General features: G+C 39.4%; 1 protein-coding gene across 1 annotated transcript in view; it reads right to left on the bottom strand.

Annotated features, from left to right (window-relative positions):
• PLA2G4F (phospholipase A2 group IVF) overlaps nucleotides 1-26,202 on the bottom strand; it is a 632,963-nt gene that overhangs the window by 172,981 nt on the left and 433,780 nt on the right. Inside the window, exon 16 of the mRNA XM_075844320.1 lies at nucleotides 23,529-23,636. Coding sequence (XP_075700435.1) covers nucleotides 23,529-23,636 — 108 coding nt within the window. The remainder of the gene's footprint in view (nucleotides 1-23,528; nucleotides 23,637-26,202) is intronic.

Raw genomic sequence — 26,202 nt, 5'->3', positions numbered from 1 at the left:
GTATGACCTGCTCTATTTTTAGTTTATTTATATATATTTCTGTGATACCATGTATTGTTGTTAATTATAATAAATAAAGATTTCTATTTTTTACGATACGTGGTCTCAGGGATCATTACCATGTATATTGTTTGAAAAATATTATCCTTATATATATATATATATATATATATATCAGTATATTACACAAAGAGATTGGATTCATGGAGCACAAAGAGCAAGCATAACACGCCTATGGAAGACACCGCCCCCTGGAATGCAAAGAGGAGTGTGCAGAAGAATGTACAGGAGAACTTACAGCTGAGGAGCCAATGGGACTTAAGCAAGTCCCACATCTCTAGGGAGGGGCATGTGTATTTTCTCTGTGTGTTTCTTTGTTCTGAATAAAGGGCAGTTCTCTTCCTGTCTGATCTAAGGAAAGCTGTGTACCAACATCTCTGGCTGGTTTACTTCTTTCCAGGCATGCCTTCAGCTTTCAATTTACAGAGGTGGTTATTCGGTGTGAAATAACAGGGGGAAGGAAGACACCCTGAAATACGGACCTGACAGTGGTAATTATATATTTACACATTTCATCAGGGTGCTATGTACCCTGTGCTTTTTGTGCTTCTAGGTTGTGCCTGGAGATCAGTAGTCAGGAGGAGGAGGGGTAAAGATAAATTTCTGCTCTGAGAAGAGGTCAGGCAGAGTGCACACCAGGCTCTGTTAACTTCTAGCTGTTATCACTGCTTCAGCAGATGTGACAGGAGAACCTGGTGTAAACTTCTCTGTCCTGCTCTCTACCTGTACTGTCTCTGCAGACTTCCTCCCCCTCCCACCTGTTCATCCCGACTGCTGACAGCTGATGATAGAACAGCTAGAGCAGAGAAGGGACATGCAGGATGGAGAAACAAGACCTGCGTGATGCATCAAGAGAGGTTTTAAACAGCACACTGGTCTAATCATTACAGCGTCAGAGTGATGACGTCTCTTTTGTCGCCCCCACACAATGCTGAAGGCTGCTGCCTGAGGGCAGTACCTCAACCTGCCTCACAGTAGGTGTGGCCCGGTGCGCCCGGCGCCGCCCCTACCTTCTCTCTTAGTTGTGCCCGGGGCACATGCCCCGTCTGCCCCCCTAGCTATGCCCCTGGTTCAGGGTATTTATTTGAGATGCTGCTCCTCACTGAGACTGTGCAGTGTGAGGACAGAAGTTCTATGTCACTGATCTATTACTTAACGCACTTAGATAGGACTCAGAGCAAAGCAAATACAGTGTGATGAGACTCCACCCCCTCTGCTTCTGCATAGCCACAGGCCCCATGGAAAATGTACCCACTGTACCCTGGCACCTCGTTACATAGTTAGCATGATCAAAAAAAGACATATATGTCTATCAAGTTCAACCAAGGGATGGGAGTAATTATAGAACTTTGTTTTACCCCTATTGATCCAGAGAAAGGTTTAAAAAATAAATAAATATAAAAATTACCCTTAACCCTTTCCCGACCTATGACGAAAATAAACGTCATGGTCGGCTGCTAGATCGCGCATCATGACGTTCATTGTCGTCAGTATTTAAAACGGTCACTCTGTGTAAACACAGAGTGACAAGTCCGCGCTGACAGCTGTTCTAGACAGCTGACACATCAGTCTCGCCGGTCAGCGGACCATCGCCGCTGCTTTCAGCAATTAACCCCTTAAATGTAGCGACGGATTGCCGTCGCCGCATTAAAGTGGTTTGAAGCACATCGGCAGCCCCCACTAAGTGATTGTGGGGGCTGCCAATGCTTGTTGTGGCAATCGGAGGCCAGACAATGGCCTCCGGCTTGCCATGTACGGAAGCCTTGGAGGAGCAGCCTCCAGCCGGTCCTCCTCGGCTTTCTGTCAGAGTGACAGTTTAGTCACAATGACAGTTAGAGTACATTACACAACGTGTGTAGTGTAATGTACTCTAGCAGCGATTAAAGCTGCAAGTCTCGTATTCCCCTAGTGGGACAAGTAAAAAAAGTAAAATTAATGTAATAAATGTTTTTTTTTTAAAAATGTAAGAATGAGTTATAAGTTATATTAACACAAAATGCTTTTTTTCCCCTATAATAAGACTTTTATTATAGGAAAAAAATTGACACGTTAAAAAAGTAGACATATTTGGTATCACCGCGTTCGTAATGACCCCAACTATAAAACTATAATGTTACTTTTCCCGCACGATGAACACCCCAAAAAAAAAAAAAAACTACGACAAAAATCGCAATTTTTTTGGTCACCACCCCTCCCTAAATAGAGAATAAAAGGTGATCAAAAAGTCGCATGTACCCAAAAATAGTACCAATAAAAACGTCAATCCGTCCCGCAAAAAACAAGCCCTTAGAAAGCTTTTTGGACAAAAAAAAAAAAAAAATTATGGCTCTCAGAATATGGTGACACAGAATTATTATTTTTTTTATAAATAAGTGATTTTATTGTGCAAACGCTAAAAAAAGGAAAAAAACCTATATACATATGGTATCGCTGTAATCATACCAACTCGCAGAATAAAGTAAAAATGTCATTTATAGCGTACGGTGAGCGCCAAAAAAAAAACCCTTAAAAACTGTCAGAATTCCTGGTTTTTGGTCAGGATTGCAAAAAAATTTAATAGAAAGTGATCCAAAAAATCGCATGTACCCCAAAATGGTACCAATGAAAACTACAGATTGTCCCGCAACAAATAAGCCCTCACACGGCTCCGGTGGTGAAAAAATAAAAAAGTTCTGGCTTTCAGAATATGGCGATGCAAAATGTGCAGTGTTCCAAAAGCGGATGAGATCGGCCATATATCTATGAAATATTATTTATTTACCCCATTATTATACCCTCTTATTATGCCCTGATGTACTCTACCCAGCTTACATATGCCCCCACATTATAAACTGAAATACCAGTAAAATCCCAAACAAACCTACTACCAAGCAAAATCTGCGCTCCAAAAACAAAATGGCGCTCCCTCCCTTCTGAGCCCTGCAGTGTGCCCAAGCAGCAGTTTGCGCCCACATATATGACATCGCCATACCCGGCAGAACCCGCTTAACGTTTTATGAGGTATTTGTTTTCTGTGGCACAAACTGGGCACAACATATTATGCACTAAAATGGCATATCAGCGGAAAATTGCAATTTTCACTTTGAACCATCCGCTGTGCACTAACCCCTTTGTGCACTATGACTTAATTGCCCGTCATGGTGCGGGGGTTGATGTATGGAGCCGGCTCACGTTCTGAGCCCGCTCCATACGCTGCGGGTGTCAGCTGTGTATTACAGCTGACACCTGGGACTAACGGACAGGTACAGCGATCGCTCTGTTACAGAAGCCTGTAAGAATAATCCCTAAGGGGAATAATAAAATATGTAGAAGAATTAAAGTTAAAAAAAAAAACTTTTCCAATTTTTCTTCTAAAGTAATGGAAAAAAAAATGAACAAAATTGATATCGCTACGTCCGGAAAAGTCCTAACTGTTACAATATACCATTATTTAATTCGCACGGTGAACACTTTAAAAAAATTTAATAATTGAAACCGCCAAAATCACTGTTTTTTTTTGTCACCTTAGCTCTAAAAAAAAAAAAATGCAATACAACTTTTTAATCACTTTTTATGTACCAAAAAATGATACCAATAAAAACTACAGCTCCTCCCGCAAGAAATAAGCCCTCACACCGCTTTATTGATGGAAAAATAAAAAAAGTTATGGCTCTTGGAAGGCGGGGAGTGAAAATCTAAAATAAGAAAGCAAAAAATGGATCAGTCCTGAAAGGGTAATTCATTTCTAATAAAAAAACGTATGACCACATATGGGGTATTTCCATACTCAGGAGAAATTGCTTTATAAAAAATTGTTGGTTTTTTTCCTCCTTTATCCCTTGTGAAAATGAGAAAATGCAACATTTTAGTGGAAAAAATGTTGATATTAATTTTCGCGCCCTAATTCTAAAACTCTGCATAAGACCCTTGGGTTATAAATGCTCAATAAACCACTAGAAAAATTCCTTGAGCGTTTTTCCAAAATGGGGTCACTTTTGGTGGGTTTCCACTGTTTTGGTCCCTCAAGTGCATTGCAAATGCGACATTGCACTGAAAACCATTCCAGCAAAATCAGAAATCCAAATGGCGCTCCTTCCATTCTGAGCCCTGCTGTGGGTCCAAACAGCAGTTTATTACCACATATGGGGTATTGTCGTAATCGGGAGACATTGCTTTACAAATGTTGAGGTGCATTTTCCTCGTTATTCCTTGTAAATATTAAACATTTCTATGTTGTTTCAGAAAAAAAGTAGATTTTAATTTTTACAGACTAATTCCAATATATTTAGTTAAAAACCTGTGTTGTCAAAATGCTAACTATACCCCTAGATAAATACCTTAAGGGGTCTAGTTTTCTAAATGGGGTCGTTTATGGGGAGTATCTATCGTTCTGGCAGCTCAAAGCTTCTCCAAATGTACAGTGGGGCCTAAAACATTTTCAAGCAAAATATGAGTCCTGAAAGCCTCCGGGTACTCCCTTCCTTTTGGGCCCTGCTGTGTCTCCAGGCAACGCATTAGGGCCACAAATAGGGGATTTTTGAAAACAGGAGAAACAAGGTGATAGATTTTGCGGTGTGTTTCTTCATTTTCATTTTAGCTTTACAAAGAAATCGGTCTTCAAACTGATACTTTTATGAAAAAAGTGAATTTTTTTTCCAGCTGCTATGTATTAATGTATATGTATATATTAGCAAAAAACTGTTGGGTCAAAATACTTACTATACCCCTAGATAAATACCTTAAGGGGTCTAGTTTTATAAATGGGGTCATTTGTGGGGGTTTCCATCATTCTGAGACCTATGAGCCTCTGAAAACCTGGCTTGATGCAGGAATACAAAATATACTTCAAAATTTATAAAATTATTATTCAATTTGTAAGTCCTCTAAATTGCTGAAAATGTATTTTATTTTTTCAAAAGTTCTGCCAAAATAGAGTAAAGAGATGGAAATATATATTTAATTTAAAAAAATGGTACAGTATGTGTGTACATATGTGACATATTACAGTTAAATTTCTTCTATTTTTCTATTTTTTAATTAATTTCCGCAAATTGTATCAGTCTACTTTTACCACTAAAATAAAGTACAACGTGTGACAAAAAAACAATGTCAGAATTACTTGGATATTCAAAACTTTCACGGAGTTATTCTCTGATAAAGTCAGACATACCAGATTTAACAAATCTGGCTTGGGCATTAAGGTCCAAACAGGCCCGGTCATTAAGGGGTTAAACACAGAGTGATCTATTTCCAGCATTTTTTTGTCTTTTAATGTTGAAGATTATGGCTAACAGTTAATGAAAACCCAATATTTAGTCTCTCAGAAAATTAGAATATTGGGTAAAAGTTCAAGATTTGACAAATCTGGCTTGGTCATTAAGGGGTTAAGGCATTAAGCAATATTTTCTAAAAAGGAAAAATTCCCTCCTTATCCCAAGTCGCAATCCAATTGGATCAACATTCAAACAAGAATTCTATATATAGACCTCAGGGGCTTTGCAAATACGACATAGCACTAGAACACCAATCCAGTAAAATCTGTGCTCCAAAACCCAAATGGCGCTTCTTCACTTCTGAGCCCTGCCATGTGCCCAAACAGCAGTTTATGGCCACATATTGTCATAACCGGGATATGAGAAATACATTTTGTGGTTTTTTTCTCCTATTACCCCTGGAAAAATTGGGAGCTAAAACGACATATTTTTTGAAAAAATTAAAATTTTTCATTTTCACTGCCTAATTTTAATAGAATCTATGAAATACCTGAGGGGTAAAAATGGTCACTACACCCCTAGATGAGGGGTGTAGTTTCCAAAATGGAGTCACTTCCTAGAGGTTTCTACAGTACTGGTACCTCAGGGGCTCCGCAAATGCAACACCCAAAAACCAATCCAGCAAAATCTACATTCCAAATATTGCTCCTGTCATTCTAAACCCTGCCGTGTGTCGAAACAGCAGTTTCTGATCACATATGATGTTTTGCCATACTCGGGAGAAATTGCTCTGCGAATGTTGGGATGCTTTTTCTCCTTCATCCCTTGGAAAATGTGTTTAGATTTTTAGTTCACGACCTAGTTCCAATAAATTCTGCTAAATATCTGCGCAGTCTAAATGCTTACTATAACCCTAGATGGCTTCCTTGAGGGGCGTACTTTCCCAAATCGATTCACTTTGGGGGGGGGGGGGGGTTTCACTGTTTTGGCTCCTAAGGGGCTTTGCAAATACGACATAGCACCCGAAATCCATAATAGCAAAATTTCAGCTCCAAAAGCCAAATTGCGCTCCTTCCCTACTGAAGTCTGCCGTATGTCCAAACAGCAGTTTATGACCATATATATTACCGTACTCAGGGGAAATTTATTTACAATTGTGTGGGTGCTTTTTCTCCTTTATTCCTTATGAAAATTAAACGAATCTGAGATAAAACTCCATTTTATAAAAATAATGTATATTTTGATTTTCACGTCCTAATTCCTTTAAATATAGCAAAAAAACTGTGGGGTCAAAATGCTCACTATACCTCTAGATATATTTCTTGGGGGTGTAGTTCCGAAAATGGGTGTCTTTTTGGAGGTGTTTCCTATGTTTTGGCACCACAAGAATTCTTCAAACCTGACATGGTGCATAAAATATTCCAATAAAAAATGAGGCCCCAAAATCCACTAGGTGCTCCTTATTTCTGAGGCCTGAGTTTGAGTCCAGTAGTAAACTGGAACACATATGGGATATTTCTAAAAGCTGCAGAATCTGGAAAATACAATAGTTCTTGTGAAATGTCTAAAGGGTTAAAAAAAACTTTTGAAATGCCGCTTTGAATACTTAAGAGGTATGCATATTTTAAATGGGGTGATTTATTTGGTGGGGGGGGGGGTTCTAATATATAGGCCCCTCAAATCCACTTCAGAACGGAACTGCTCCCGCTCCTTGACGTACTATTACGTCATGGCAGCTGTATCGTTCGCGCTCCATGCCGTAATAGTACGTCTCGGGAGTAACGGCCGTTTCGGCCGTCCTCCCGACACATACAGGAGCTGTGACGCTGCTGTCTTGTTCAGCAGCTGTCACAGCTCCTACAGCGGGGACCGATCGCTGTGTCCCCGCTGATTAACCCCTTAAAAGCCGCGTTCTATAGAGATCGCGGCTTTTTAGGGGTTAAGCTGCCATCGCCGGCCTGCTACGCGATAGCGGCCGGCGATGGTGACTATGGCAACCGGACACCAAACAATGGCGTCCGGCTATGCCATAGACGGAAGCCTAGTGGGTCCTGACAACGTCAGGACCCACTATGCTTGCTGTCAGTGAGTAGCTGACAGTTCTAATACACTGCACTACCCATGTAGTGCAGTGTATTAGAATAGCGATCAGGGCCTCCTGCCCTCATGTCCCCTAGTGGGACAAAGTAATAAAGTAAAAAAAAAGTTAAAAAAAGATGTGTAAAAATAAGAAAATAAAAGATTTAAAAGTATTAAAAGTAAAAATCCCCCTTTTTCCCTTATCAGTCCTTTATTATTAATAAAAATATATAAACAAACAAATAAACTATACATAATTGGTATCGCCGCGTCCGTAACGGCCTGAGCTACAAAATTATTTCATTATTTATCCCGCACGGTGAACGCCGGAAAATAAAATAATAATAAACCGAACCACAATCACAATTCTTTGGTCACTTCACCTCCCAAAAAATGGAATAAAAAGAGATCAAAAAGTCGCATGTACCTAAAAATGGTCCTGATCGAAACTACAGTTCGTTACGCAAAAAATAAGTCCTCGCACGGCTTTATTGATTGAAAAATAAAAACGTTCTGGCTCTTAGAATAAGGCAACACAAAAAGTGAATGATTGTTTACAAAACGTATTTTATTGTGCAAACGCCATAAGACATAAAAAAAAACTATAAACATCTGGTATCGCCGTAATCGTATCGCCACGCAGAATAAAGTGAATATGTCATTTATAGCGCACGGTGAACGCTGTAAAAAAAAAAGAAAAAAAAACAATCGTAAAATTGCTGTTTTTTAGTCACCACGCCACCTAAAAATAAAAACTGATCAAAAAGCCGCATGCACCCCAAGAAAACTGCAATGGATTCCTCAAGGGGTCTAGTTTCCAAATTGGGGTCACTTTTGGGGGGTTCCCAATGTTTTGGCACCACAAGACCTCTTCAAACCGGACATGGTGCCTAATAAAAAAGAGGCTTCAAAATCCACTAGGTGCTCCTTTGCTTCGGAGGCCGGCGCTTCAGTCCATTACTGCACTAGGGCCACATGTGGGATATTTCTCAAAACTGCAGAATCTGGGCAATACGTATTAAGTTGCGTTTCACTGATAAATCCTTTTGTGTTATAAAAAAAATGGTATAAAGAGGATTTTATGACAAAAAAAAAATGTACATTTCACCTCTACTTTGCTCTAAATTTTTGTGAAACACCTAAAGGGTTCATAAACTTTCTAAATGCTGTTGTGAATACTTTGAGGGGTCTAGTTTCTAAAATGGGGTATTTGATAGGGGTTTCTAATATATGGGCCCCTCAAAGCAACTTCAGAACTGAACTGGAACCTAAAAAAATAAATAAATGAGGCAATACTTGGCTTCTTACATTATACTGATAATGAGCAGTGCCCACCCCGAGATGACCCCAGTTTTGACCGTTTGTATAAACGGAGACCCCTATTAGACCGTTCCAGTGCCCGGTTTTCCCAAGCATACACCCCCGAGAAGTGTATTTCTATTGATGAGTCCCTGGTACATTTTAAAGGGAGGGTTCAATTCCGCAGTACCTGCCGGGTAAGAGGGCAAGGTATGGCGTGAAGATGTATAAGCTGTGAGAGTGCATCAGGGTATACCTACAGGTTTAGGATATATGAAGGAAAGGCCACCCCCAAACCAGACTGCATCCTGGACTACAATAAGTACATGGGAGGGATGGACTTGTAAGATCAAGCCCTGAAGCCCTACAGCGCCATGCGGTGTGGTATAAGAAGCTGGCCGGGCACATCATATAGATGGCATTGTACAATGCGTACATGCTACGTCGATGTGCAGGCCAGACGGGAACTTTCCTGGAATTTCAAGAGGTGATTATCAAGAACCTAATCTTTAGGGACCAAGAAGGGGGGGCACCCAGTACTTCTGGAAGCTAGCCCACACGCATCGTACCAGGGCAACACTTTCCAGGAGAAGTTCCCCAAACTGGCAAGAAGGGAAAAAGTCAAAAGAGGTGCAAAGTCTGCTATAAGAGGGCGATAATGGATGACACAATATATCAATGTGACACGTGTCCCGAATAACCAGAGCTCTGTATGAAAGTGTTTTAAAATTTATCATACATCCCTTGGTTTATAATTTACCCCAATTTTACTTACCCTGATGCACTCCACACAGCTTATCCCCCCTCGTCTTTCCCCTCTGGGCCCTGCTGTGTGTCCAGGCAGCTGATAACAGCCACATGTAGGGTATTGCCATACCCGGGAGAACCCACATTACAGTTTATGGGGTGTAGGTCTCCGGTCAAAATGCTCACTACACCTCTAGATGAATGCCTTAAGGGTGTAGTTTTTAAAACGGGGTCACTTCTTGCGGGTTTCAACTGTACTGGTACCTCAGGAGCTTCTGCATACATGACTTCGCACTAGAAAATCCCCAGTAGGCCAAATGGTGGTCCTTTCCTTCTGAGCCCTCCCATGGGCCCAAACGGCAGTTTATCACAACAAATGGGGTATTGCGGCACTCAGAACAAATTGCGCAACAGAATGGGGTATTTTGTTTCTTGTGAAAATAAGAAATTTTCAGCCAAAACTACATATTATTTGAAAAAAATAATTTTGTTTTCATTCCCAGCCCAATTCAAATAAGTTCTGTGAAAAAACTATGGGGTCAAAATGGTCACAACACCCATAAATGAATTCCTTGAGGGGTGTAGTTTCCAAAATGGGGTCATTTGTGGTGGGTTTCTATTGCTTTGATACCTCTGGGGCTCTGCAAATGCGACATGGCACCCGAAAACCAATCCAGCAAAATCTGTACTCCAAAGAACACACAGCGCTCCTTTCCTTCTGAGCCCTCCCATGGGCCCAAACGGCAGTTTATCACCACAAATGGGGTATTGCCGCACTCAGGACAAATTGGGCAACAGAATGGAGTATTTTATTTCTTGTCAAAATAAGAATTTTTGAGCTAAAATGACATATTATTGGAAAAAATATATATTTTTTTAATGTCACAGCCCAATTGAAATAGGTGCTGTGAAAAAACTGTGTGGTCAAAATGGTCACAACACCCATAAATGAATTCCTTGAGGGGTGTAGTTTCCAAAATGGGGTCACTTTTGGTGGGTTTCCATTGCTTTGATACCTCTGAGGCTCTGCAAATGCGACATGGCACCCGAAAACCAATCCAACAAAATCTGGACTCCAACAAACATATAGCGCTCCTTTCCTTCTGAGCCCTCCCATGGGCCCAAACGGCAGTTTATCACCACAAATGGGGTATTGCCACACTAAGGACAAATTGGGCAACAAAATGGGGTATTTTGTTCCCTGTGAAAATAAGAAATTTTGATCACAAATGACATTTTATTGGAAAAAATGAAATTTTTTTCATTTCAGAGCCCAATTCAAATACGTGCTGTGAAAAAACTGTGCGGTCAAAATGGTAACAACAACCCTAAATGAATTCCTTGAGGGGTGTATTTTCCAAAATGGGGTCACTATTGGGGGATTCCTACTGTTTTGACACCTCAACACCTCTTCAAACCTGGCATGCTGCCTAAAATATATTCTAATAAAAAAGAGGACTCAAAAGGCACTAGGTGCTTCTTTGCTTCTAGGGCTTGTGTTTTAGTCCACGAGCGCAGTAGGGCCACATGTGGGACATTTCTAAAAACTGCAGAATCTGGACAATACATATTTAGTAGTGTTTCTCTGGTAAAACCTTCTGTGTTACAGAAAAAAAAATGAATAAAATTGAAATTCAGCAAGAAAAATGAAATTTGCAAATTTCACCTCCACTTTGCTTTAATTCCTGTGAAATGCCTGAAGGGTTAAAAAACTTTCTAAATGCTGTTTTGAATACTTTGAGGGGTCTAGTTTTTAAAATGGTGTGTTTTATCAGGGTTTCGAATACATAGGCCCCACAAAGCCACTTCAGAACTCAAGAGGTACCTTAAAAAAAAAGGCTTTTAAAATTTTCTTAAAAATATGAGAAATTGCTGTTTATGTTCTAAGCCTTGTAACGCCCAAGAAAAATAAAAGAATGTTCAAAAAACGATGCCAATCTAAAGTAGACATATGGGAAATGTGAACTAGTAACTATTTTGGTTGTATAACCGTCTGTTTTACAAGCAGATGCATTTAAATTCTGAAAAATGCTATTTTTTCAAAATTTTCTCTACATTTTGCAAATTTTCACCAATAAACACTGAATATATCGACCAAATTTTACCACGAACATGAAGCCCAATGTGTCACGAGAAAACAATCTCAGAATCGCTTGGGTAGCTTTAAGCATTCCGACGTTATTACCACATAAAGTGAAATATGTCAGATTTGAAAAATGGGCTCTGAGCCTTAAGGCCAAAACTAGGCTGCGTCCTTAAGGGGTTAAGAAAATAGGTTTTGGAAATCTTCCTGAAAATGTAAGAAATTGCTGCTAAAGTTATGTGCCTGGCATCATCCTAGAAAAAGAAAATGACGTTCAAAAAACGATGCCAGCTTAAAGTAGACCTATAGTAAATGTTAATTGGTGACTATTTTGTGTCTATCTTACAAGTACATACATTTACATTTAGAAAAATTCTACTTTTTCAAAACTTTCTCTAAAAGTTGGTGTTTTTAATAAATAAACACTGAATGTATCGACCAAATTTTACGACTAGCATAAAAGTGCAATGTGTCACAATAAAATCTCAGAATTGCTTGAATAAGTAAAACAGTCCCAAACTTATTACCGCATAAATTGACACGTCAGATTTGAAAAAATGGGTTGTGTTCAAAAGACCAAAATTGGCAGTGTCTCCAAGGGGTTAATGGAGGTTTCTCACGAAGCTGTGAGTCTACCTGTTCAACTCATGGTATTTATAATAAAATGTGTAGCACATGTAAAGATGGTTCACATATTTTGTACCTGTTTTTGTCAAAATGGGTTTGGTTCAACTGAATAGTAGTTACTGAAGCAGCGTAGCAGGTTACGCTGCTTCTGTAACTGCCATTCACTACTATGGGAGTTACAGAAACAGCGTAGCCCAGCGAGTTATGTTGTTTCTGTAACTCATCCATGTATTGCAGTGTATTATACCAGTGATCTAATGATCGCTGGTTCAAGTCCCCTAGGGGAACTAATAAAATATGTAAAAAAAAGTTACAAACATTTTCAGAAGTGTAAAAAAAAATTGTAAAAGTAAAAAAAAAAAAAACCTTTTCTCATTTTTCCCCAAGCACAATGTAAAAAAAATAAAAGTAATGCAATACAAAGTGATAAAAAAAATTGTATGTACCAAAAACTGGCTCACAGAATGTGGTGAAACAGAACATATTTTTTGCTTTGTAAAAGTAGTAAAAAACTGAATTTTTTCCAATTTTTTTTTCGTCTAAAACCTGGGTGCGTCTTATGGTCAGGTGCGTCTTATATTCCGAAAAATACAGTACTTAAATAACCAACAGTAAATATTTTACAATAAATAAATATTTTTATTCCCTCTCTACCCACCCTCGAAGACCGGCCTGGCTTTAACACCTTCCCTCCCATTTCCCCCACAATGTTCTATTACACTGGATCCCCTTGCTACGGTAATATAACTTCTCATATTTCATTATTCTTTCAACATTTTCTTTCCATATTTTTACCTCCAGAGAACTATTTGAGATCTACTTTCTTACTTATTTGCAATTTTGCAAAAAACTGATTTCTTAACCCCTTCAAGACTGAGCCTGTTTTGGCGTTAATAATAAAGCAGATTTTTCAAATCTGACGTGTCACTTTATATGGTAATAACTTCGGAATGCTTTTACCTATCCAAGTGATTCTGAGATTGTTTTCTCGTGACATATTGTACTTTATGTTAGTCAAAAAATTTGGTCGATAAATTCAATATTTATTTGTAAAAAAACACCAAGATTTGGAGATTTGAAAATATTTGCATTTTTATAAACTTAAATGCATCTGCTTGTAAAACAGATAGTAATACCACACAAAATTGTCACTAGTTTACATTTTCCATATGTCTACTTTATGTTTGCATCGTTTTTTGAACATTCTTTTATTTTTCTAGGACGTTACAAGGCTTAGAACTTTAGCAGCAATTTCTCATATTTTCAAGAACATTTCAAAAGGATATTTATTCAGGGACCAGTTCAGTTCTGAAGTGGCTTTGAGGGCCTTATATATTATAAAGTCCCCATAAATCACCATATTTTGAAAACTGCATCCCTCAAAGTATTCAAAACAGCATTCAGAAAGTGTTTTAACCCTTTAGGCGTTCCACAGGATTTAAAGCAAATTAGAGGTGACATTTACAAATTTAATTTTTTTTGCCAAAATTCCTTTTGTAATACATTTTTTTCTGTACCACAGAAGGTTTTACCCGAGAAATGCAACTCAATATTTATTGCCCAGACTCTGTAGTTTTTAGAAATATCTCACATGTTGTAAAGGATCTGCCAGACACAGCTTGTGTCGACGCCCGTGAGTAATCAGTCTGCACCTGCTCCTAAGTCTGAGAGAGTGACACGATCTTCTACCAGTCAGGCTGGGAGGCTGAGCAGTGGGAAAGCCTATCACAGCCTGGCCAGACGGAGCTAGCTTCCGCCCTCTGTCTATTTATACCTGCATTTCCTGCTTCTTCTTTGCCTGTGATTCTTTTCTGTTTCCTGGCTCTGCTGCTCCTGCTATGATTATTGACCTTGCTTCATTTTTGACCCTGGCTTTACTGACTACGCTCCTGTTCTGCAATTTTTACCTCGTGCACTCCTGGTTTGACTCGGCTCGTTCACTACTCTTGTTGCTCACTGTGTTGCCGTGGGCAACTGCCCCATTTCCCTTAGCTTCTGTGTACCCTTGTCTGTCGTGCACTTATTGAGCGTAGGGACCGTCGCCTAGGACGGGCCGTTGCAAGTAGGCAGGGACTGAGTGGCGGGTAGATTAGGGCTCACCTGTCTGTCTCCCTACCCTGTCATTACACATGTGGCCCTAGTATGCTACTGGTTTGAAACACAGGCCTCACAAGCAAAGGATCACTTAGTGGATTTTATGGCCACCTTTTTTTAGAATATATTTTAGGCACCATGTCAGGTTTAAAGAGGTCTTGTGGTGCCAAAACAGTGGCAACCCCCCAAAAGTGACCCCATTTTGGAAACTACACCCCTCAAGGAATTTTTCTAGGAGGAAAGTTAGCATTTTTACCCCACAGTTGTTTTGCTGAATTCGTTGGAATTAGTCTGTAAAGGTAAATCTACTTTTTTTCTGAAAAAACTTAGACATTTTTAATTTTTACAAGGAATAAAGGAGAAACAGCACCCAAACATTTGTAAAACAATTTCTTCCGATTACGGAAATATGACATATGTGCTAATAAAGCGCTGTTTGGACCCACAGCGGGGCTTAGAATGTAAGGAGTGCTATTTGGCTTTGGAATTCAAATTTAGCTGAAATGGTTTTCGGGTGCCATGTAGAATTTGCAAAGCCCCTGAGAGGCCAAAACAAAAACCACACAAAAGTGACACTATTTGGGAACCTACACCACTTAAGGAAGAGATCTAGGGGTAAAGTGAGCATTTAGACCCTACAGGTCTTCTGCAGTATTTATTATCAACATTAATTCCACTAAAATGTTGAATTTTTTCAATTTCACAAAGGATAAAAGAGGAAAAAGCACCCCAAAATTTGTAAAGCAATTTCTCCCGAGTACGGCAATACCCCACACGTGTACATAAATATTTTTTCATTAGAAAGAAATTAACCCTTTCCAGACTGATCCAATTTTGCTTTTTCTTCTTCGTTTTTCCCTCCCCGCTTTCCAAGTGCCATAACTTTTTTATTTTTCCGTCAATAGAGTGGTGTAAGGTCTTATTTTTTCTAATGTATTGAAGTAGATTGTCATTTTTACAGGCTCCTGTAACAGTTGATCGCTGTTCCTGTCCGTTAGTCCCGGGTGTCAGCTGTAATACACAGCTGACACCTGCAGCGTATGGCGCAGGTTCAGCACGTGAGCCCGCTCCACACATCACCCCCACACCATGACATGCTATTAAGTCGTGGTGCGCGAAGGAGTTAATGCGCAATGGATGGGGCGGAGTGAAAATTATAATTTTTCGCCGATATGCCATTTAGTGCACTATATGTTATGCCCAGTTTGTGCCACTGAAGACAAATACCTCATAAAATATGAACCGGGTTCTCCCGGGTATGGCGATGCCATATCTGTGGACGTAAACTTCTGTTTGGGCACGCTGCAGGGTTCAGAAGGGAGGGAGCGCTATTTGGCTTTTGGAGCGCAGATTTAGCTTGGTAGTTGTTCTGTTTGGCATTTTTCTGGTATTTCAGTTTACAATGTTGGGGCATATGTAGACTGTGCGGAATACATCAGGGTATAATAAGAGGGTATAATAATGGGGTAAATAAATAATAATCCGCAGATATGTGGCCAGTGTAGCACTGATAAATGGCGTCCAATCTTATCCGCTTTTGGAATACTGCACAATTTGCATCGCCATATTCTGAGAGCCAGAACTTTTTTATTTTTTCTTCACCGGAGCTTTGTGAGGGCTTATTTGTTGTGGGACAATCTGTAGTTTTCATTGGTATCATTTTGGGGTGCATGCGATTTTTTTGTTTACCTTTAATTAAATTTTTGGGCAAGCAAGGTGACCAATTCTGAAAATGGTTTTTATTATTATTATTTTACAGCGTTCACCCTGGGCTATAAATGACCATTGCAGCGTTTGCGCAATAAAATCACTTATTTATAAAATCATTTTTTTTGTGTCACCCTATTCTGAGAGTCATAACTTTTTTATTTTTCAGTCAAAAAAAGCTGTGTAGCTTGTTTGTTGCGGGGCGGGGCGGGTTGTAATTTTTATTGGTACTATTTTGATCACTTTTTATTGTATATTTTGGGAGGGGTGGTGACCAAAAAAATCGTGCTTCTAGGTTTGTTTTTTGTCTTTTTTTTTGCCGTGTTCATTGTGCGGCAAAAATAATATTATAGTTTTATAGTTGGGGTCGTTACGAGCGTGGTGATACCAAATATGTGTACTTTTTTTAACGTGTTCATTTTTTTCCTATAATAAAATACTTATAGGGGAAAAAAGCATTTTTTGTTTATGTAACTTATAGCTTTTATTATTACTCTTTTTTTAAAAAAAATTTCATTATCTTTTATTTACTTGTCCCACTAGGGGACATTTAGACTTTCAGCTCTGATTGCGACGGGACAGTCAGTCACGTGCCATCTTGAAGATTCGGATCAGGTAAGGGTGACGCACGGGAGGGGGGGAGTTGATTGGGGATCTAATAGGGGGTGCTGGCCCTTATTTAGACCATTTCTCTCTTCTCTCACAGAATATATGCTGTGAGAGAAGAGAGAGAACGAACCGCCACGGTTTTTACAGCGATCACCATTATTCGTTGAATAACGGCGATCACATGACAGGGGACCGGACAAAACGGTCCTCAGTCTGTGCTCCGAGGCCTCAGCTACCTCCGTAGCTCAGTCGACGGTATTTAAGCGCCTCCCGGGGGAGCTATCTTGTGCCAAAGCGCCGCCGTGAAAAGGCAGTGCTCTGGCAAAAGTACCCTTAATGGCCGCCGTGAAAACACGTATAGGCGGTCATTAAGGGGTTAAATTGTTTTTCTTCCCTCTTGGTATATTTTCTTCAGAGTCATCCCCTATTATCACCAAGTGGGGTGAGAAGTAGACATCAACTTCGAGGCATTCGGAGAATTCACAAAAAATTCCATCCCAGAACCTATCAGTTTCCACACCTTTCCATAAAATATGCATAAAATCAGCCCCTTCTTCTTATCCCTTCTTCGCATCTGGGACAAATATCCTTCCTACTACTATACATTTTCCCCAACAATTGCGGAGTGTAATAGAATCTATGGATTATATAAACATAAAAAAAACTCACTTAATTTTAACAGTTTCCCATGTAATCTCGTCTCTAGTGTTAATCTCTACTTCCCAATTATTAACACATTTAGATTTTCCTATCTTGCTTTCTATTAAAGACCTATAAATTCTTGACAGAGGGTTTTTCCCCAATATCCTGTTCTCGTAGCCGCTTAAAGGTTGTGTTCACAGGATATTTATTATAGATTTCCTTATTTTCAGTATGTTATTGCATTTTCCATTTGAACATAGGAAAATTTTTCTTTTTCTGTTAACCTCTGTTAACGGCGGACTCGGGCAGGGCTTCCCGCAAAGCGCAGTACTATTACGTCGCGGTGATAGTGCGGGCTCAGGAGCTGAGCCCGCACCATCACCGCCGGGTGCCAGCTGTTTGTTACAGCTGGCACCCTGAGGTAATGGGCACGACCGGAGCTAGCATCCGATCCAGCCGATTAACCCATCAAATGCTGTGTTCAATAGAGATCTCAGCATGTGGAGTTCTTAGCCACCGGCACCTCAGCAACGTGATAGCTGGGATGCCGGTGGCTGCAATGGCAACCGGAGGCCTAATACTGGCCTCCCGGTCAGCTAGCAATGCAAGCCTCCTATACCTCGCTCCCCGACGGGGCCTAAAAGGCTTCCGGTACCATCAGCAAGATGCCGCCGGCTCAGCTTCCGGCTCAGAAACTGAGCCAGCGTCATCAGCAGTGGGTGTCCACTGTATGTTACAGCGGACACCCCACTGTATCGGCATGAAGCGGAGCTAGCTCAGATTCCTGTCATTAACCCCTTCGATGCAGCGATCCAATGCGATCGCTGCATCTTAGTAGTTTGTAGAAAATCGGCAGCCTGCCAAGCGATGGCAAGGCTGCTGACTGCCACTATGGCAACAGAAGGCCAACAATGGCCTCCGGTCTGCTATTACGAAAGCAGATTAGGCCCCGACCGAAGCCAGAGCCTGATCGGCTTGCTGTCAGTGAATAACTGACATTTCTAATACATTGCACTACATAGGTAGTGCAATGTATTAGAACATCAATCAAACAGTTACACCTTCAAGTCCCCTAGTGGGAATAAAGAAAAGTGTAAAACAAAGTGTAAAAAAAGTAAAAACAAAAGTTGTAAAAAATAAAATAAAAGTTTCAAGTAATAACTTAAAACACGATCGCCCTTTTTCCCTTATCAAGTCATTTATTATTGAAAAAAAATAATAAAATCATACATATTTGGTATCTCCGCGTCTAACGACCTGAACTATTAAAATATTATGTTATTTGTCCCATGCAGTAAACGCCGTAAAAAAACGTAAAAAATAATGCCAGAATTGCTGTGTTTTGGTCACTTTGTCTCCCAAAAATTTTAATAATAAGTGATCAAAAAGTGACATGTATCCAAAAATGGTACCTATAAAAACTAAAGCTCGTCTCGCAAAAACAAGCCCTCATACAGCTCCGTCGACGAAAAATTTTTAAAGTTATGGCTCTTACAACTTGGCGACAGAAAAAATACATTCTTTCTACAAAAGTAATTTTACTGTGCAAAAAGTTGTAAATCATAAAAAAGTGCTATAAATTTGGACCCGCAGAATAAAATTAAAATGGAATTTATGACACGTGGTGAACGCTGTTCAAAAAAACCTAAAAAACGATGCCAAAATTGCTGTTTTTTGATCACCTTGCTTCCCAAAAAAAAGGATAACAAGTGATCAAAAATTTGCATATACCCCAAAATGTTACCAATAAAAACTACAGCTCGTCCCGCAAAAAAAAACAGCCCTCATACCACTACGTCTATGAAAAAATAAAATAAGTTAAGGCTCCAATAAGTCAGGAAAGAAAAATATGCGGTTGTGCAGGCCCGAGGGGAACATTTCTTCTGTTTCAAGTGGTGATTTACCAAGTCCCTAAAACTAGGGAACCAGGAAGGGAAGGGCCCAAATATATTGCTTGAAGCGAGGGTGCCCGTATCATTCCAGAAAGACGCTTTCCCAGCTAAATTCCCCAAACTGCAAATGTGCGGAGTGTGGACCAAAAGGGGGATAAGAAAGGACATTTATCAGTGCGACACTGGCCTGCGAATAAAGGATTGCTTCACAGTGTAACAAATATTTATGGATTATTTTATTGTTTACCCCATTATTATACCACCTGACTATGCCCCTGATGTACTCTGCCCAACTCACATGTGCCCCACATTATAAACTGAAATACAAGTAAAACTCCAAACAAAACTACTACCAAGCAAAATCTATGCTCCAAAATCCAAATGGTGCTCCCTCCCCCCTGAATCCTACAGTGTGCCAAAAAGCAGTTTACTTCCACATATATGGCATTGCCATAGCTGGGAGAACCCTTTTAACAATTTTTGGGGCGTGTACCTCCAGTGGCACAAGCTGTGCACAACATATTTTCCACTGAAATGTCATATGTAAGGAAAAATTTAAATTTTTACTTTGCAACATCCGCAGTGAAAATGCTCACTACACCCCTTAATAAATGCCTTGAGGGGTGTCGTTTCCAAAATGCGGTCACTTCTTAGCAGTTTCTTGTATTATTTCACATCAGAGCCTCTGCAATTGTGAACCAATACTGTGTAAGTTGCCAAATGAGGCCTCAATTTCGCATGGTACTCTTTCACTCCTGAGCCCTGTCGATAGTCCAGGCAAAACATTAGGGCCACATGTAGGGTGATTCTAAAACCGGGAAACACAGCATAATAATTAGAGAGCGGTCTTGTTATAGTGGCACATCTATGGAAAAAAATCTAATTTTCACTCTGCAACATCGAGTGCACACTAATTTCTGAAAAAAAACACCTGCGGGGTTAACATGCTCACTACACCCCTAGGTGAATACCTTGAGGGGTGTAGTATCCAAAATGGGGTCACATGTGGGTGGGTTCCACTGTTTTGGTCCCACAGGGGCTTTGCAAATGCAACATAGCGACCAGAAACCATTCCAGCAAAATCTGTACTCCAAAAGCCAAATGGCGCTCCTTCGCTTCTGAGCCCTACTGTGTGCCCAAACAGCAGTTTATGACTAAATATGGGGCATTGCTGTACTCAGGAGAAATTGTTTTACAAATGTTGTGGTTCTTTTTTTCCTTTATTTGTTGAGAAAATGAAAAATTTTGAGCTAAAGCTACGTCTTATTGAAGAAAAAGTATTTTTTTTATTTTCACTGCCCAATTCTAATAAAATCTATGAAACATCTGTGAGGTCAAAATGCTCACTACACCCCTAGATGAATTCTTCCAGGGGTATAGTTTCGTGAATAGAGACACTTTTTGGGAATTTCCACTGTACTGGTAGCTTAGGATCTTTGCAAATGCGACATGGCGACCAGAAACCATTCCAGCAAAATCTGTACTCCAAAAGCAAAATGGCGCTCCTTCTCTTCTGATCCTTGCTGTGTGCCCAAACAGCAGTTTATGACCACATATGGGGTATTTCCGTACTCCAGAGAAGTTGCTTTACAAATGTTGGGGTTCTTTTTTTCCTTTAATTGTTGAGAAAATGAAAAATTTGGAGCTAAAGCTACGTCTTATTGAAGAAAATTTCAGAAGATTATTTTTTTTTTTCACTGCCCAATTCTAATAAAATCTATAAAACCCCTGTGGGGTGACAATGCTCACTACACCCGTAGATTAATTCCTCAAGGGGTGTAGTCTTCAAAATGGGGTCACTTGTGTGAGGTTTTCACTGTTTTGTCCCTTTGGGGGCTTTGCAAATCCGACATGGCCTCCGCAAACCATTCCTGCTAAATTTGTGCTCCAAAAGCCAAATGGCACTGTTTCCCTTCTAAGCCATGCCGTGTCCAAATAGCCATTTAGGACTTGTGGGGTATCGTTTTAATCGAGAGAAATTTCTTTACAAATGTGGTGGTGCTTTTTCTCCTTTAGTCCTGTGGGGTCTAAATTCTTAATATAACCCTTGATAAATTCCATAAGGGCTTTAGTTTCCCAAATGGAGTCATTTTTGGGGGCTCCCACTCTTTTGGTCCCACAGGGGCTTTGGAAATGCGGTATGACACTGAAAACCATTCCAGCAAAACTTGAGCTCTTCAATCGAAATGGTGCTTCTTCCCTTCTGAGCCCTGCTGTGTATCTAAACAACAGTTTTTGACAACATATGGGGTATTGCTGTAATCAGGAGAAATTGCTTTTCAAATGTTGGGGTGCTTTTTCTCCTTTTATCTCTGTAAAAATGTCCAAAATTGTATTTTAACTTTCACAGCATAATTCCACTACATTCAGCAAAAAATCTGTGGGCCAAAATGCTCACTATACCCCTCAATAAATTCCTTCAGGGGTGTAGTTTCCCAAATGGGGTCACTTTTGTGTGGATTCCACTGTTTTGGCACCGCAAGAGCCCATCAAACCTGACTTGGTGCCTAAAATATTTTCTAATAAAAAGGAGTCCCGAAAATCCACTAGGTACTCCTTTGCTTCTGAGGCCGGTGCTTCAGTCCGTTAGCACACTAGGGCCACATGTGGGATATTTCTAAAAACTGAAGAATCTGGGCAATAAATATTGAGTTGCATTTCCTTAGTAAAACCTCATGTGTTACAAAAAATGTAAAAACAAATGTAAATTTGTACATTTCACCTCTACTTTGCTTTAATTCCTGTGAAACGTCTAAAGGGTTAAGAAGCTTTCTAAATGCTGTTTTTAATACTTTGAAGGGTGAAGTTTTTAAAATGGGGTGACTTATTGGGGGTTTCTAATATATAAGGCCCTCAAAGCCACTTCACAACTGAACTGGCCCCTGTAAAAATAGCCTTTTGAAATTTTCTTGAAAATGTGAGAAATTGCTGCTAAAGTTCTAAGCCTTGTAACGTCCTAGAAAAATAAAACGATATTAAAAAAAACCGATGCAGATCTAAACTAGACATATGGGGGATGTTAATTAGCAACTATTTTGTGTGGTATAACTGCCTGTCTTACAAGCAGATACATTAAAATTCACTAAATTTTGGTGTTTTCACAATTAAATACTGAATGTATCGAGCAAATTTTGCAGGTAACATAAAAACCAATGTGTCACAAGAAAACAATCTCAGAATCGCTGGGATAGGTGAACGCATTCCAAAGTTATTAACACATAAAGTGAAACATGTCAGATTTGAAAAATGAGGCTCTGTCAGGAAGGTCAATAGTGGTCAAAAAAAAAAACAACAAAAAAAAAACAAACGCTACTATATCTAGTATCCTCCTTATTCCCTTTATATTCAGAAGGGGGAGCTCTGGAATATCTTTACACTCATCAAGATTCATATTATACCAAAATGGTGAAAACTCCAACGACCCCCTTCGACCCAACTCCTTTCCCAAATGTTTCCAGCATTTATATTAATGTAAAGCTGTCGGTATTTCCATCAGGTACCCAGTGTTTAATTGTTCCGATTCCAGGACTTCATATATTTCAACATAGAGCCATTTTGTTTCATTATTAACCACTGTAGAAATTCATCTTTTCTCCATTATTTAATATACTGGAGTTGAGCTACTAGATAGTATCATCTAACATCAGGAAAGTCCCCCATTTAATCTTGAGAGGTATAGATATTCTTGTGTCATGCGAACTCTCTCCCTTCCCCAAACCAAACTATTAAACATTGTTATAATGCAAATTGTTTGATCTTATTTGATATTTTAATGCCCAAGTATTTAAAATGGTTACCCGGGTAAAACCACTCTTATAGTACTTTTTATTTTTACTTCTGTATTATCAAGGAGGGAGTAATGTGGACGTCTCCCAATTTATTTTAAGACCTAAGAATCTTCAAAATTAGATAGTCCAGCCACTCCTCTGGATCTGCTAAAATGATAAAAGATTATGAGAAGTAAGAACTATTTTGTCCTCCTTCCCCCTGGCTCCAAACCCTACGATGTTCCTATCCTCTCTAATCAAGCAAGGTTTGATAGCTAATGCAAAGAACAGGGGGAGAGATGACAACCCTGCCTTGTACCCATAGTTAATATGCTGCTGCAGAAAACTTTCCGGACAACATTTCTGCAATTTATTTCCACAGTGTGACCTCGGATTTGCAAAATCTCATCCACTTTTCTGCTAAAGCAAATGATGCAGAATTTCAGCATAGAATTCAGTTGTGGATATTCCACAGTGTTTACGCTGTGTGTAAACCCAGACTTATTGCTATTTTGTGTCTGAATGCAATGAACATCAATTCGTCCTTGACTGATAATTTGTGCAGGAGTGAATATGAATGATATTGCTTGTGTGTGACTGACGACAGTGTGACAGACAAAGTGAGACACTGACAGCTTACTACATAAATTATAAAGAACATTATTGCGGTGTTATACATCTCCACTTTTCTGTAAAAATAACAATTACTGCACTATTATTCATCCCTTACCTATTACCTTGATAACATCAGTCAAAGAATTAAGCCAGCGTATGCCTGTGCCAGATGCCTGAGCCCAAATCTCATCAAGGTTGGCTGCAAAAGCGCTGCCCCAGACTCCTGAAAGGGAAAAAGATGCAGTTAGGATAATTTTTATATAGGCATGATAGAATCATGATTTTTTATTATTATATATATATATATATATATATATATATATATATATATATATAAATTTGGTCCAGAATTATTCGGACAATGATACAATCTTCATGGTTTGGGCTCTGCATGCCACCACATTGGATTTGAAATTAAACAACTGAATTGCAATTGAAGTGTAGACTTTCAGGTTTAATTCAAGGGGTTGAACAAAAATATCCTTTAAAAAGTTTAGGAATTGTAAACATTTTTCTACACTGCCTCCTCATTTCAGGGGCTCAAAAGTAATGGGACAAATTAACATTACCATAGAATTTTTTTTTTTGTTTAATACTTTGAGACAAATCCTTTGCAGGCAATGACGAGTGCCTGAAGTCTGAAACCCATGGACATCACCAATGCCTTGAGAAAGGCCCATGTTTTGGGGCTGAAACGTAGAAATATAGGACCTGTCGTGAGTTTTACGCAGCGGACACACGCTGCGCAAAAATCACTGACAGTCTGCACTGCCCCACAGACTAGCATAGGTCAGTGCGTATTACACGTTTGTGTAAAGCCGCCCTTAAACTAATACTTTGCTGAATTAGCCTTTGACTTTGACAGCATTCAGTCTTTTTGGGTAGAAGTCTATCAGCATGACACATCTTGACTTGGCAATTGTTGCCCACTCTTCCTTGAAAAAGCACTCCAAATCTGTCAGACTGTGAGGACATCTCCTATGTACAGCCCTCTTCAGGTCACCCCACAGATTTTCAATGGGATTTAGGTCTGGGCTCTGGCTGGGCCATTTCAAAACTTTGATCTTCTTCTGGTGAAGCCATCCTTTTGTCGATTTGAAAGTATGCTTTGGGTCGTTGTCGTGCTGAAAGGTGAAGTTCATCTTCAGCTTTTCAGCAGAGGCCTGCAGGTTTTGTGCCAATATTGACTGATATTAGGAACTGTTCATAATTCCCTCCACCTTGACTAAAGTCCCAGTTCCAGCTGCAGAAAAAACAGCCCCAAAGCATAATGCTGTCTCCACCATGCTTCACTGTAGGTATACTGTTCTTTTGGTGATGTGCAGTGTTGGCTTTGCGCCAAACATACCTTTTGGAATTATGGCTAAAACTTTCAACCTTGTTCTCATCAGACCATAACATGTTTTCCCACATGCTTTTGGCAGCCTTAAAGTAGGTTTTTGCAAAACATTTGCCGGCCTTGAATTCTTTGTTAGGGTTCTGTCTTTCTACCCTACCCCACAGCCCAGACATATGAAGAATACGGGAGATTGTTGTTACATGCACTACACAACCAGTACCTGCCAGAAAGTCCTGAAGCTCCTTTAGTATTGCTGTAGGCCTCTTGGTAGAACTCCCGGACCAATTTTCACCTTGTCTTTTCATCAAGATTTGAGGGATATTCAGTTATTTGTAATGTCACTGTTGTGCAAAATGTAATCCTGTTCTTGATGACCGTCTTCACGGAGTTCCATGATATATCTAATGACTTGGAACTTCTTTGGTACCCTTCTCTTGACTGATGCCTTTCAACAATCAAATCCCTTTGATGTATTGTAAGCTCTTTATGAACCATTGCTTTTGCAGTCACGTGCAACAAAGCAAATGTCAGGAAAATCCTAATAGAGCAGGGGAACTTTATATGGGGTTACTTAGAATGACTTTAAATAATGGCAGCTGTGTACTGACTACTATTTAACATGAGCTTAAATGTGATTGGCTAATTCTGAATACAACCACATTGCCATTTATAAGATGGTGTTCACACTTATACAACCATATTATTGCAGTTTTGTTATTTTTATTTTTCCCCTCTAAATGATTTTAGTTTGTTTTCAATCGAATTGTACAGATTATGGGTCACATACACACACATACATATACACACACACACACACACACACACACACACACACACACACACACATATATACACACACACACATACATATATATACACACACATACATATATATACACACACACACACACACACATACATATGTATACACACGCACACACACATACATATGTATACACACACACACACATACATATGTATACACACACACACACATACATATGTATACACACATACATATATATGCACACATACATATATATGCACACATACATATATACGCGCACACACACACATACATATATACACACACACACACATACATATACACACACACACACACACATATATATATATATATACACACTACCGTTCAAAAGTTTAGGGTCACTTAGAAATTTCCTTATTTTTGAAAGAAAAGCACAGTTTTTTTAAATGAAGATAACATTAAATTAATCAGAAATACACTCTATACATTGTTAATGTGGTAAATGACTATTCTATCTGCAAACGTCTGGTTTTTAATGCAATATCTACATAGGTGTATATAGGCCCATTTCCAGCAACCATCACTCCAGTGTTCTAATGGTACATTGTGTTTGCTAACTGTGTTAGAAGGGTAATGGATGATTAGAAAACACTTGCTTGAAAACCCTTGTGCAATTATGTT

The sequence above is a fragment of the Rhinoderma darwinii genome, chromosome 12, assembly GCF_050947455.1.
Source record: "Rhinoderma darwinii isolate aRhiDar2 chromosome 12, aRhiDar2.hap1, whole genome shotgun sequence".
Taxonomy (NCBI): domain Eukaryota; kingdom Metazoa; phylum Chordata; class Amphibia; order Anura; family Rhinodermatidae; genus Rhinoderma; species Rhinoderma darwinii.
This window is presented reverse-complemented; position numbering and strand designations above follow the sequence as displayed.